We start from the raw sequence: 14043 nt of genomic DNA on the forward strand, positions 1-14043 counted from the left end.
GACACTTTAGGATTATACACTTCCTTCCTATGTCTCAAACACAAATGGATGCCTGCAGTGGATGATGGATGTTTGAATGTGGGATGCTCCCTAATGCCCATTACTGAAACCCTTAATTCTAGTGGTGTTAATACAGAGATTTAATGGAGCTAAGTTTAAATATCACCTTCTGTTTCTACTGGAGGCACTGGTTGTCAGTGGACATGCTGAAATGATGATTGTCAGTAATGATGACTGGATGGGGGCCAATAAACTGCTTGGTCTGGATAGGATTTATTGGCTTATAATTGGGTCAACTGGGCTTTTGAAGAATAGTGTGTTCCCACTCTAGGAGCAGGATTGATGGGGTTGGTATTACATCTGGACTTGCAGTGATGGAGCAGATCGCCTCTGCAGCACATGGTATTTTCCAGCTTTGTCTGTTTTGTCATTTTCAGCCCTTAAGAGGTCAGTTATCCACGTGTTGACCATACTGAAGTGGGACTACTGCAGTGCACTTTATGTGGAACTGCCTTTGAAGTCTGAAAGCTTCAGCAGGTTCAAAATGCAGTGGCAGGGCTACTTACAGGTGTAAGATGCTAGCCGTATTTCCCATTTTAAAGATTTTTATTTGCTTCCAGTCTACATCCTAGGTTAATTCAAAGAGCCAGTTATTTGTAAAGCTCTACACAGCCTTTAATGAGGTACCTAAAGGTCTGCTGCCTTGAGTATAAATTTGGCTGCTGATTGAGATCCTCTTTGGAGGAAGCCTTGCTTTTTGTGCCCCTATTCTGAGTTTGGAATTCCCTCCGAGGATAACCTAGTGACATATTTACAGTCTTCTATCCACTGGACAAAGATTGCTGTTTACTGAGATTTTTGTCTATTTATTTCCTTTAACTATCTGGGGTTCCTTTTTACTGCACTCTATTATTTCTATCTTTAACTGTTTGTCTTCGTGGTGATTTCACTGTTTTTTACTTTACTGTGATTTTACTGCTTTCAGGATGTTATTTCTTGCTCACTATTCTTATGTTCAAATTGTATTGGTTATTCACTGTTACAGGTATTTAGTACTTTCTATTAATTCCTTGACTTAAATCCCCAAGTAAATTTCTAACGGATGCAGGGAGGATTTTTGGCAGTTCCTCCTTGCTGCTGCAGAGCTGCAACTCTTGCTGTCCCTTAGGTTCTTTGGCTCAGAATTCCTGGGATTATGGATTGTAGGAGAGAAGGGAATCCTGTTGTGTGGATGGAAATGCCTTCCATTAGTGGAGATTTATCATGGAACCCAAGCCCTTGTTTTAAAATTGATGCTGCAGTCTCCTTGAGTACATTACTACAAAAAGTGTGGGATACAATACTTCAAATAAAATAGAAGGGATGTCAAAATTTGGATCCCTTTATGTAAGGTGGGGGAAACAGGGAGCAAATATGAAGTCCAGGGTCTACTGTGAATCTCTCTTGTGGGGACAGGGGTCTGTTTATTTGCTGTACTAGAACATTCAATGCCAAAGGCTTTTCAACAATAAATCTTTTTGAAATTTAAAGCTTGAGACTGAAAACTGAACATGTTATATGAAACTGAATTACTGCTCATCTTGAAAACCAGAAATTTTAGGGGGCAGGGAAGAGAAGAATTTGCTTGTACAACCTCTTTCTTTCAACATTTCTTAGATGTTGACTTTCATTATGCTGGCTCGTCTGTCAACATTGTGTCCTAACGCAGTACTACAACGGTTAGAACGTCTCATTGAGCCTCTACGAGCAACTTGCTCTACAAAGGTAATGCACTCAGAAGGTTCAGAATGTGTTCTTTCCCGAGAGCACTCACTTATAGTCTTCCCGGACAGTCTTAGGACAGACCATTGCTGCACACAGGAACAGCTGCTTGGGGGTTAACTATGACATAGTCATTTCTTAGGAAATTGTTGATGCAGTTCAACGCACTTTTGTCAGCTAGATAGAACACGGAAGGCATTTACCATCAGTGTTGGTCCAGCTGTAACTAGCTAATGCTTCAGTCCCATTTGTGGCTAAGAACAGAATTATCAAAATGGCTAGAGATCACCCACAATAAAGGGTATTTTAGATTATTATGCAACATAAGAAATCTTGAATGTTTTTACTACTACTTTCGCAGTTCTTACAAGCAAAAGGTCATAGTATAACAAAGCTTTATCTAATCTAACAACTAGGCCTTGGCTTCCTGCATTTGCCTGTTTTTGGACTCATTTCACATACTTTTTGGATTCTCAGGCTGATGAATTGTGGTGTTGGCTAAACCTGGTTATTTTAATGCTGCTGCTTATGGAAAGGCAGTTATTCAGTCATCCTCTCCACCCACCATCACTAAGTCTATGGCAGAGATGAAAGGCAGTTAGTTACACTCTAGCAGCTGGGGATGCTTTCAATGGATATCTGGCAAAGAAATCTCTTTTAGAGACAAACTCCAGTGTGGTACAGATAACATGGCACTTATTATTAAGGGAATCTGTTTACATCTGTATTTGAATACACGACACTACCATCTACTGAATCATACCATTGGTCCATCATTATCAGTATTGTGTACTGAAACTGGCAGTGGCTTTCCAGGGTCTCATGCAGAGGTCTCTCACATCACCTGTGACCTGATCTTTATGGGAGATAACTGGGCCATTTCTTCTCATTCATATCAACTCAATGGGACTTCTGATGACTGTGGAAATGTTAACTGAATTATTTTGTACACTAGTACATCCCAGTTCATCTCCTCTTTATCATTTGTGTCTCTTCGTTCTTGGACACATGATAATGGGCAACAGGTTCCCTTTGACCAGAAGATTTGAAGTTGTTTTATCTGTTGTTTTAAAATGTATTTCCTTTCTTTAGGTAAAAGCTGGTTCTGTGAAGCAAGAATTTGAGAAACAAGATGAACTGAAGCGATCAGCGATGAGGGCAGTAGCTGCTTTGCTGACTATCCCTGATGTAGATAAGAGTCCCGTGATGGCTGAATTTTCTTCTCAAATCAGAGCCAACCCTGAAATGTCTTCACTCTTTGAAAGCATTCAGAAGGATTCCACTTCACTGTCTACCACAGAATTAATGGACATGAGTTAAATGCCTCTTCCCTGTTCTCTGACCACACAATTCACTTTTCTAAAGCTGATTTTAGCTGTCAGTGCTATTTTTAAAATGGCAAGTATTTCTACTAAGAACGGCATGAATTCAGGCATGATAGCTCACCCTGTTGATGTCATTAGGACAACTCTAGTTTGTTACTCCCATAAAGCAAATACACAATGCGTTTCTGCCAAAAATGAATGTACAAATGACCCCAGCTGATTTAGCTAAAGCCAGATAGCCAACAGAATTATCTCATTACTATCAATTTGTGTTGATAGCACTGAAATAGCATTTTAAAGTGATGAATAAGACCCTGCTATACCCAAGACTAGCCAAATGGCAGTTCAGCTTCCATTAGTCATATTGGTTTAATAGCAGCTTTCATTTGTACTAATATTTAAACTGACTCGAGTCACTTTCCTGCTGAAAAGATGAATTAGTTACACATTACCCTCTTTTTAATCCAGCATCTGAAACTGTGAAAGTGTCTCAGTGTCATTCAATATGGAATGCCTTATGCTTATTTAATGCAGTTCTAGTCTGCCACACTCCTTTTAACAGTGGTTTCCTCCTATAGGTGCCCTCTGGCTACAGTTTACTTGAGAAGCTGATACCAAAGCACTGATTTTTCAAACCACAGAAGTTAGCATGTATCTCCAAGAGCCGTTCATCTGTAGTAATGGAATCACCTAGTTATAAAAATGCAAATGCTCTGGTACCATTAAAACAAATGATGTAGGGTTGGATTCTAAGAACTTGTGCATCTTTTCTCCCAATTGTTTGTGAACTCCAGAAAGTTGAAGCTCAGCATCATGCAAGGTCCATGGACAAAATGTACCCATGTACATGTACCCAGAAAGGGGGGGCAGATATGAAATGAACATGACATTATCCCTCACTTTTCTTTCCCCTCTTCACTGGACCCTACAGCATTTTATCCACTGGGACCTTCTGAGACAGTTCTCAGGGGAGGGGGAGAAGATCCACAAGCACTTTCTGCTCAGTTTGTAAAAATAAGCTATTGCTGTTTGGCAAATAGAGAATGACTTCTTGTGACCATGGATTGCTAAATTTGTTAGAATTTATTCCTTATGAGTTATTCTGTGAATCACATAAGTGCTCTATTTATAAAACAGGTTGTCACTTTCCATTCTACATGAAATGTATCTGGTAAAAATAAATACCTTGTATTATCTTTAACATTATTTTGATCAACTCTTACTTCACCATATGGCTTTCTTACCAACAGAATAAGTTTCAGAGAAAGTTTGCTGGTTTGTATTCCTTACTGTCAGATTTCAACTACTCTTAAATTGGCTTCACTATATTTAGAAATTCATTCCTTTAAAGTCCAGCTCTACTGGACTCAAATCTACAGACCAATATGGCTACATTCTGAAACTTGCTGATTAATGGTGGGACTGCATTATCCAACTGCAGGCAAGCTTGCGATAATGTTGCCAGTTACTGGCTTTCACCCTTTAATAATCATACTACCTCAGATCAATGAAACTCAAATGAAATATCACATTTTCAGTAGTTTTGATATTTTATTAAATAGTGTTGTGTAAGAACAACTATTCATTCTCCTCGCTACGCAGTCTTGCATTTGGATTGGTAACCTTGATAGCAAGCTGAGCTGCCCTTTCCACAATTACTTTTCGATTCTTGGAGGAAACATTGTGAGCAATCTCTGCACAATACGACCTGATGGAGGAAAGAAAACCACAATGTCAGAATATTAGTCTGCTTTGTGCAAGCAAGAGTATTTGAAATTGTTAAGCAGTCAATTTGGCTGTATGAGGTAGATGAGCTGATCTATCCATTCAGGAGAATTCAATATTCCCATTTCCAAATGCTCCACATCAGGCCTCTGCAAAGGACACCTGCCACCTCTCTAAAGACCTGCTTTGTAGATTTGGAATCGATATACTCCCAAGAACTCCTCATGCCACTGGCAAAACATACCTACATCTCTGCATTATTCCCAGTTTTAGTATGCAGAGCAGCTGTTTTACTTTCACAAGCAATGCTTCTGAAGATACCCATCCTCAATGCATACCCCATTTAGTACTCTGCTTTTTCTGAGGGTTCACGAAACTCAGAAGTTACCGTTTAGGGAGTACAGGCTGCAGCAAGAAAGGAAATGTGGGAAACCATTCCACAAGCTTGGTTCCGCTTGAAGCGCACAAGATCCACCTTGCAATTTTGTTAAAGTCTATTTTATTATTATCTTGCCCTTCTTCTAAGGAATGCAGTATACTTTAGCCCAACCACCCTGTGGGAGAAGTTAAGTTCTATTCATTTAGAAGAGCTGCCGCTTTCTCACCCCATTTAATAGATCAACAGAACATCTAGTCCTGTATTCCAGGGGTGGCCAACGGTAGCTCTCCAGATGTTTTTTCCTACAACTCCCATCAGCCTCAGCCATTGGCCATGCTGGCTGGAGCTGATAGGAGTTGTAGGGGAAAAAACATCTGGAGAGCTACCGTTGGCCACCCTGCTGTATTGTTTCTAACAAGTGGCCAACCACAAGACATCTGCTGTTGGACTAGATAGATCTGTATGCAAGCCCAGCAGGGGTCTTGTGTCACCATGAACTGGAAGTTCTGTCTGGTCTAAGCCCAACATCCAGCTAGCCTAGAACCACATTACTTCAGAAATGCCACTTGAAGTACAAGACAGACTGATGTACTCTGATTTAGAATGCTCAAAAATACGCAACTATCATGTAAAAAGTGAATTCTTCCATTCCTACCCAATACTCCTTCACCCAAGTTCACAGCAAGAGCATCACTAATGTCAAACTATAAAATGTAACTATTCTGGATAGTTTCCTCCAACTTACTTGTTACTCATCATCAGCACCTCCAGCTCTTTGACATTGTGGACAAGGAACTTTCTGAATCCTGAAGGCAGCATGTGCTTTGTCTTCTTATTGCTACCATATCCAATATTGGGCATCAAGATTTGTCCTTTGAATCTTCTGCGAACTCTGTTGTCAATACCTCTTGGTTTTCTCCAGTTACGCTACAAAAATGCAATAAATAAATTAAAATTTAAAAAACTGATATATTACCCAAATTCCAAAGCACTCATATCATATCTTTAGAAATCTATTATTTTGTTAAACACTGCAAACTCAACAACAAACTATCAAAATATTCTGAAACAGATTCACATGTACCCCATTTTACTGGACCCACCTTGATTTTGACATAGCGATCAGACTGATGACGGATGAACTTCTTGGTCCTCTTCTTGACGATCTTAGGTTTGATGAGGGGTCTGAGGGCTGGCATGATGGCTACAGAAAAACAAACACTTTAAAGTTACCACCTCCAAATGGCAGTAAAGGAACATACTAAGCTTGTTGCAGAGTTATCTTCCATTCACTGGCCCATTACCAAGCCAGCAAAGGAATGGGTATCTCACTGCATGTTCTCTCCCTCCTGTGTCCGAAGCTGGAAGAGTTATGGGAAGCTCTCCAGATGCGATCCTGGGAGGTCATCATTTCAACTACTTTCCCCTACATGCTTTTGTTCAGGAGGGCTTTGAAGTCTGCCAACATCCTATACTTGGAGCAAAACAGAACAAATGCTCTACTGGAGATCTTCTAAATAACAATTTGCTTGCTCCTTGGCTTGTCAGGTATGACTGCTACACTATTACACATTGTAGTAGGTGCTACCTTTTCATGCCATCAACCGAATCACTGATCACCACATCAAGTTTCTGCAAACACCCCTCCTAACAACATGTATCAAGTTTATTTTCAACACCATTTCAAAGTTATGTAATTCTGATCAGAGCACAAAGTTACATGTCCAGGGCACTACCTATGCATAAAGAGAGTAGTTATTTGCAGTTCCACTGGAGGCACCCATACTTTCACATCCCAATCCTACCAGTGGTTAAATATTTGAAGTGGTTAAATACACTGCACATGCAATTCTGCAAAGGAAAGGGGGGGGGGGGGTTAGGCAGCTTGAAGACATTTAAAAACTAATACAATACTTCACAAGTTTGCTGAAGAAAAGCAAGTTATCTACAGAAGAGATTTTTACACAAGCCCAAATCCTGCCTTTCAGATCTAGCAGTTAAGGACAATGCTTTATAGGTAGCCATAATTAAAACAAAAGTAAATGTCTACACAATGCAGCAAAAAGCTCTTTTCCCTGTTAGAACAGCACCTGGGGAAAGGAGATGTTCCCTTAGTTTAAAGATGCAAAGGCCTCAAAAACAGAAAAACGGAAACCTGGAGGGGTGCTGAAAAAATTTCCCATTAAATATTTTTCTTTCAAATAAATCAAATTAAAAGCCATATTGTCTTCACTTAAAATGCGTAACACATTAAAGCCCATTACCCCCAGTTTTTCTAAAGAAACCTGCAGAGAATTTTTTTAAAGACTTCTACAATTTTTCTATTAGAATGAATGAAATGCTTTTTAAAAGATATTTTACTGACTTAGCATGTATAGCATTATTTTTCCCTTAGAAAAATGGGGATAACTAAAAAAACTATGAGTAAAACATGCTAAGACAACATAGAATGTACAAGTTTACAATTTTCACTTTTGTACTGGGTGTATTTGCAATTTTTCTAGAAAATGAAGAGATTTGCACTTTTAAATTATACGTCAATACCAGTTTATATATCAAAATGATAAATCATGTCTCACATTGCTTAAGCAGCAAAAGTTACTTTCCTATCAAACCTAAACCTATTACATTTCTCAATTTCCACCCCAAATTCCTCCTACTCTTGGGGGAGGGGGAGGCAATTTCCAAGGATTGAAAATTTCTGGCAATTTTACCTCTTATGATTTTTTTTACCCTACTTTTCTTTTTAACGGAGACACAAAAGCTTATATTATTTTCCTCTCCTCCAATTTACCCTTGCAAGAACCACCATGAAGTAGGCTGGGGTGAAAGAGTGGAACTGGTCCAGGAGGCTTCCATAGCAGAGTGGGGATTCCAACCTCGGATCTCCTGCTCCCAACATTACAGTCACTGCACCATGTTGATTTTAATTTATTCCATACCAACAGCCACAGTGCTAATTACGGCAGGGTGAGAAAAACACCCTATGCTCATAAGGCCGGTGATGAGAATCACAAAGGGTTTCAAAGTCAAAGACCATGCAAACAGGAGACCCATTCTGCCAAGAACACACCTTCTCTAAAAACCAGCTGCATCTTAAGTTACTTCAACCTCAAGCTAAACAGCATCCTGTTCAAGAAAAACCGACAGCGCTCCCTACGCTGAAAGCTCGTACAAATGGCAGGCCAACAGAGAATGTCAGACCGATTCGTTTTGCAATTATCAAGCGAGTAATTCACTTAATCATTTTTCTCACACAACCCGGCAGCGACTGCTTGGATATTTGAAGTTAAATATCCACTGAATACTCTATAAAAACACTTCAAACTTAATTGTATTTTACCTTCTCGAAAGAAAAGCCGACAGCACCCTCATGCCCTACCTCCTCTCTTGCCTGCAGTCACGCGTTCAGACTACACGTATATAACCTTCAGCCTTAAATTTAAAAAAAACCCTCCTCTGGAGCTACGAAAGGTTCGCAGGCTCATTTGTTTGCTTGCTCCCTGAACGGCACGGGCAATGAAGGAAAGCCCCTAAGCACCGATTAGCTTCAGTAGTACGTTCCCGTCTCTAGCACTCCTAAAAATAGCGGCCGGCAATAATGCAGAAGGCCTCCCAGCAACCCTGAGGGAACTGTAAGACCACCCCAGGGGACCGGTCGGGCAGGATGGCACAGGATCACGAACTTACCAGTCGGCTAATGGCGACACCCGCTCAACTCGGGAGCGCAAGGAGAAAGAGAGACAAGGGAAGCCGCAAAGGCCGATGGGACGTCACCGTCAGGTCCTGGCAGGTCAGTTCTTGCCAAGAACACAGAAGAAAAGACAGCTGATTCAGTTGGTAAACCTACTTAGTGTCTACATAGAATAAAACTTAAAATCCGTTACAGAAATTAGCTCGTTAAGATAATTCTATCCGCTGTTATAAAAACTCCCGTGGTATAATGGCACGCAGGACCCCAATACGTCAGCTCCGGTGTTATGCGCAAAAATTAACAGCACAGGGCAACGGAGTTGCAACGGGCGTTGCTGACACAGCGACATCTGGTGGTGATATCGAGGCGTCTACGCAGAGACGGTCTGGTGGCTTCTCTGTGTAGTTTTGTTTACGAATTCGCTCTTGAGAGTTATCTATTATTAAGTTATTTTTCCCTTTGTGTGCTTTTGGCTTCCAAGAATGATAATTGTACTATCCCTTGTTGCATATATTTATTATGTTCTATATGAGCTACAAATCAATTACATGGCAGTACTGTCAACTGTCTCTCTTGTTCACAGATCACAACTTTTATAATTAACGTTCACCTTCAAGAACAGGCATGGGTTTCATCCGTTTTAGGAGTTCCTTTGAATATTCCTGTGCCACTGAAGACAGAATGGAACATGACCAATTTGTTCAGGTGTCCTTTGCTGGAAAGTCACAGCTGACTCATGGTGAGCCCATAGAGCAGAGGTATGAAACTCATTTGCTGTGACAGCTAGATCTGACATAAATGTCACTTTGTTGGGCTGGGCCATGCATGCCATAAAATGTAACTGGAGATATAAACTTTATAAAGGTGATTTCAGATATCGAAGTGCTAGGGTTGCCAATCCCCATGTGGGTAACCAAAGAGAGTGTCACACAGGATGTGGAACTGGAGAGCAAGCGTAGGCGCCATGTACCATTGACTCATGTAGCAGAGTTAACCCTTGACAAAACAATTCAAAAAATGTGAAAATATGTCCAAAATATTAATTCAGATGGTGAACATCGACCACAAGGGTATAGAAAATTTCTCCCATATCAAAAATTAGTTTCCACAAGGGAATGAAGCTGACAGGCAAAACCGGTCTATTTTTCTTTGTTTCGCTGTAAGCTTTATTTTTTTATTTTTTTATTTTTTAGTTTATTACACCCAAGTGCAAATACAGTACAACAAATAAAAACACAAATACATACCAATACATGTAATACACACCCAATCTTCCTCCACCCCACAAACATACTCCCAAACATCCCGGGTACGAACAGAGATTCATTTATAATGTCCTATTGTTCCCATATTAATCCTTTACTTTTTACCCAACAATATATTGGTTCCCAAGTCTCTTTACATTTTTGAAAGTTGCCTTCACGTAACCTTGTCGTCATTAGGTCCGACTCCACCGCCTCCATAAGTTTGACAATAAATTCTTCTCTAGAAGGAATTTGAGGCGTCTTCCAATATTTAGCAAATAATAATCTAGCAACAGTCACAATATACATTAATACCTTAATCGTTTTTGGTGGAAGATTCTCTCTACAGATATTTAAAAGAAATAGTTCAGGGGAGTGACGAATCTTAATTTTTAGAATCTTTTGGATCCACATATTAATTGACACCCAATATTTTTTGGCAATCTCACAGTTCCACCAAATGTGAAATAATGAACCTTTAGTCTTTTTACATTTCCAACATTTGTTGGAGTAGCTGGGATATATTTTCGCTAGTCGGTCTGGTGTTAAATACCAGCGGTAAATCATTTTGTATATATTTTCCTTAAACAAAGCCGACGTAGTTAATTTTATGTTCCGTTTCCATATTTGTTCCCAGTCTTCCAAGTTAATATTAAACCCAAAGTCTCTTAACCACTTTATCCAAGATTCCTTGACTACCTCTCCCTGCATTTTCTCCCGTAGTAACCATTCATAGATTTTGGAGACTAGTTTCTGGTTTGTCAGAATAATTTGGTCAAGATCGTTTAGTTTCTTAGTAAACCCTTTTTCTCTATCTTTTTGATAACTTACTTGTATTTGACATTTCAGCCACCAATCTAATTGGGTCATTTCTTCCGATTTCAAGTTGTTCTGTTCATCTAATAGATTTTGATAGTCATTTAGGTTATTCCAATCATAAAGATTGGGATGAGTGTGAGCCTCCACTGGTGATAACCACAGTGGGGTATAGGAATAGAACTTTCTAATATCCATCCAAGCCCTAAAGAGGGATTTCCTTATTTCGTGTCTCCAAAATAGACTATTTGGTGGGGGGTTTTGGTACCAAAGATATCCATGCCACCCTCTCCCCAAACCTGCCCCCTCCATGATCAACATTCTTTTATTTCTCAATGTAAACCACTCTATTAGCCAAGCTATACGACTAGCCTTGTGGTACAAGTTCCATTCTGGCAAGGCCAGCCCACCTCTCAATTTACTGTCCTGCAATACTTTAAGCCTGATTCTGGGTTTTTTGTTCTGCCATATGAATGATAGGATTATTTTGTTCAATTGTTGGAAAAATTTCTTCGGAAGCATGATAGGAATCATCTGGAAGAGAAATAATACTCTTGGCAACACATTCATTTTAATAGTTGCAATCCTGCCCAGAAGAGAGATATGCAAATCTTGCCATCTGTTTAAATCCTCTTGAATTTCTTTTATTAGTTTCTCATAATTGTCCCGGTACAGGTCTTTAAGTTCACTGGTCATTTGAATTCCTAAATATCTCACTTTTTTCCCATATGCGAATTCTGATTTAACTTCAAATTGGTCAATTTGCTCTTTATTCATATTTTTTGTAAAAAATTTCGTCTTCTGCGCGTTAATTTTGAGTCCCGATACATGTCCATATTGTTTTAATGATTCTTTCAGTTCTTCAATAGATGCATTGGGGTCCTCTAGAATACACAGCAAATCATCTGCGAAGCCTTGGATCTTCAGCTCTTCTCCCCTAATTTTAGTACCTCTTATTTGATCTTCATTCCTTATTCTTTGTGCTAACAGTTCTAGTGTTAATATAAATAATAATGGCGATAAGGGGCAGCCTTGTCTTGTACCCTGTGCTATCGCAATTAAGTCTGTTTTAGTATTATTAAAGCTAATCCTTGCATTTTGTTCTGTGTATATAGTTTCCACCAGTCCACGGAAATTCCCTCCACAACCTACTGCCTCCAATGATTTCAGTATAAAATTCCAATTAACATTGTCAAAGGCTTTTTCCGCGTCTACAAATATTAAAGCCACCTGCTTCTCAGGATGTTCCTTGTAGAATTCAAGAATGTTCATTAAAAATCTCACATTCTGTTCCATTTGTCTACCTGGCACAAAGCCCGTTTGGTCTTCATGGACAACCGCACTTATAACTTTTTTAAGTCTGTTTGCCAGCACCGTAGCAAAAACTTTGTAATCACTGTTTAGCAACGAAATGGGTCTATAATTCTTTACTTCCACTGGGTCTGTACCTTCTTTGTGTATCAAGGTAATAAGTGCTTCCTTCCAAGATGCTGGTATTCCACCGTTCTTTTGTACCTCGTCAATTACGTTTTTATACGGGATGAGCAGTTCTTCTTCAAACACTTTATAAAATTCAATGGGGAGACCATCCGGTCCTGGTACTTTATTCGTCTTTTGTTGGCTAATCGCTTCTCCAATCTCATGCATGGTTATTGGTGCTTCTAATTTTTCTTTTTGTTCTTGTGTCAACTGTTTTAATTTAGTCTTTGCAATGTAATCTTCTTGTAGCTGATTAGGGATTTCTTGACCTTTATATAATTTTTGATAAAAGCTTTGAATTATTATTTTCATCTGGCTGGTTTGTGTTGTCTCTTTTCCTTCTTCATCTTTAAGCGAATTTATGATTTTTTTGCTTCTTTCCTTTTTTAGTTTGTATGCTAGCCATCGGCTGGCTTTGTTTGCACTTTCAAAGTGAGTTTGTCTCATCCATTTCATCTTCTTTTCTACTTCTTCCATTAGTATTAGGTTAATTTGGTGTTGAATAGCTGAGATCTTTAATCTTATTTCTTCTATATTCTTTATCTTTAACTGCTTCTCTTGTTCACTTAATTTTTGAACCAAATCCTTATAGGTCTTCAAACGTTCTCTTTTCCTCCCTGCTGTATACTTTATTGCAATCCCACGAAAAAAGGCCTTGAATGTATCCCAAATGATGTGCATACTGGTATCTTTAGTTAGGTTGTGCTGGAAGAATTCCTTTATTTCTTTCTTTGTTGACTCCAAAAACTTTGTTTCCTTAAGAATTTGCAAATTAAGCGTCCACCGTGAGCTCTTCACTGTGCCTATTAGATTAATCTGGATCGGATTATGATCAGCATATGTACTAGGTAAAATATCTGCTTGTTGAACTGATAACATTAAGTCAGCCGCCAACCAACACATGTCAATTCTCGACCAGCACCTGTGAGCAGAAGAATAATAAGTATAGTCCTTGGTTGCAGGATTCTTTGTTCTCCACACGTCTACTAGATTAAACTCATCAGCTAGTTTTAAGAACTCTTTAGGTAAACTACATCTCAGTTTCCTTTTTTTTTGTTCTTCAAATTTTTTGTCTTTTTCTATGTCGAAGACCGCGTTGTAGTCACCTATAATACAACAATTCTTAAGTTCAAATTCCGTCAATTTTTTATGCAGAGTTTTGTAAAATTTTGCGAGGTTTTCATTGGGGGCATAGATGTTAACTAATATCAATTTCTTTCCACAGTGTTCTATCTCTACCATCACTATTCTTCCCTTCTTATCCGAGTATAAACAGCTAGATTGGATAGACTTAGATACATATATTGCTACCCCCTTTTTTTTCCTTTCTGGGTCAGATGAGTGATAGAGCGTGCCTAATTTTTCATTTCGTAGATATTTTATATCTTTTTCTTGAATATGCGTCTCCTGCAGACAAATTATTGAAGATGATGTTTTTCTAAGTCGCTGAAATATCCTTCTTCTTTTTCTTGGGTCATTCAAGCCGTTCACGTTAACTGAGGTGATCTGCATTCCAGACCTGGTATTCATTTTAATAAATCAATACTATCAGAATATGTTTCCTGAGTTTTTTTAGTTTGGGTCCTTGTCTTAACTCCTTCTTTCCACAGCTTCTGCACA

At 39.0% G+C, this 14043-nt stretch overlaps 2 protein-coding genes and 1 non-coding gene across 3 annotated transcripts in view; 1 reads left to right on the plus strand and 2 right to left on the minus strand.

Moving 5' to 3' along the window:
- The window catches only part of LOC132572500 (cullin-associated NEDD8-dissociated protein 1-like), a 34871-nt gene extending 30584 nt beyond the window's left edge, over positions 1-4287 (plus strand). The window contains exons 14-15 of the mRNA XM_060239617.1: positions 1657-1764; positions 2854-4287. Of these exons, the coding sequence (XP_060095600.1) occupies positions 1657-1764; positions 2854-3081 (336 nt within the window). The 3' untranslated portion in view covers positions 3082-4287. The remainder of the gene's footprint in view (positions 1-1656; positions 1765-2853) is intronic.
- Positions 4288-4617: 330 nt separating this feature from the next.
- On the minus strand, positions 4618-9191 carry LOC132572501 (large ribosomal subunit protein eL32). Its single transcript, XM_060239618.1, has 4 exons — positions 8881-9191; positions 6294-6394; positions 5936-6117; positions 4618-4794 (listed from the first exon to the last, which is right to left on the minus strand). Exons 2-4 carry the CDS (start codon positions 6387-6389, stop codon positions 4665-4667), a joined length of 408 nt encoding a protein of 135 aa, XP_060095601.1. The 5' UTR covers positions 6390-6394; positions 8881-9191; the 3' UTR covers positions 4618-4664.
- Positions 6456-6596, minus strand: LOC132573090 (small nucleolar RNA SNORA7). The gene has a single exon (XR_009555494.1). It is a non-coding gene; the product is annotated as a small nucleolar RNA SNORA7 (small nucleolar RNA).
- Positions 9192-14043: the final 4852 nt, after the last annotated feature.

Source organism: Heteronotia binoei, chromosome 5, assembly GCF_032191835.1.
Source record: "Heteronotia binoei isolate CCM8104 ecotype False Entrance Well chromosome 5, APGP_CSIRO_Hbin_v1, whole genome shotgun sequence".
NCBI lineage: Eukaryota > Metazoa > Chordata > Lepidosauria > Squamata > Gekkonidae > Heteronotia > Heteronotia binoei.

What these genes read in the sequence shown, in the direction of transcription:
- LOC132572501 (XM_060239618.1), bottom strand. Translation starts at nt 6,389, where the DNA reads ATGCCAGCCCTCAGACCCCTCATCAAACCTAAGATCGTCAAGAAGAGG. An exon ending in ATCGCTATGTCAAAATCAAG is followed by an intron (nt 6,118 to 6,293) that starts GTGGGTCCAGTA and finishes GCATTTTTGTAG; the next exon opens with CGTAACTGGAGAAAACCAAG. An exon ending in GTGCTGATGATGAGTAACAA is followed by an intron (nt 4,795 to 5,935) that starts GTAAGTTGGAGG and finishes TTCCTCCATCAG; the next exon opens with GTCGTATTGTGCAGAGATTG.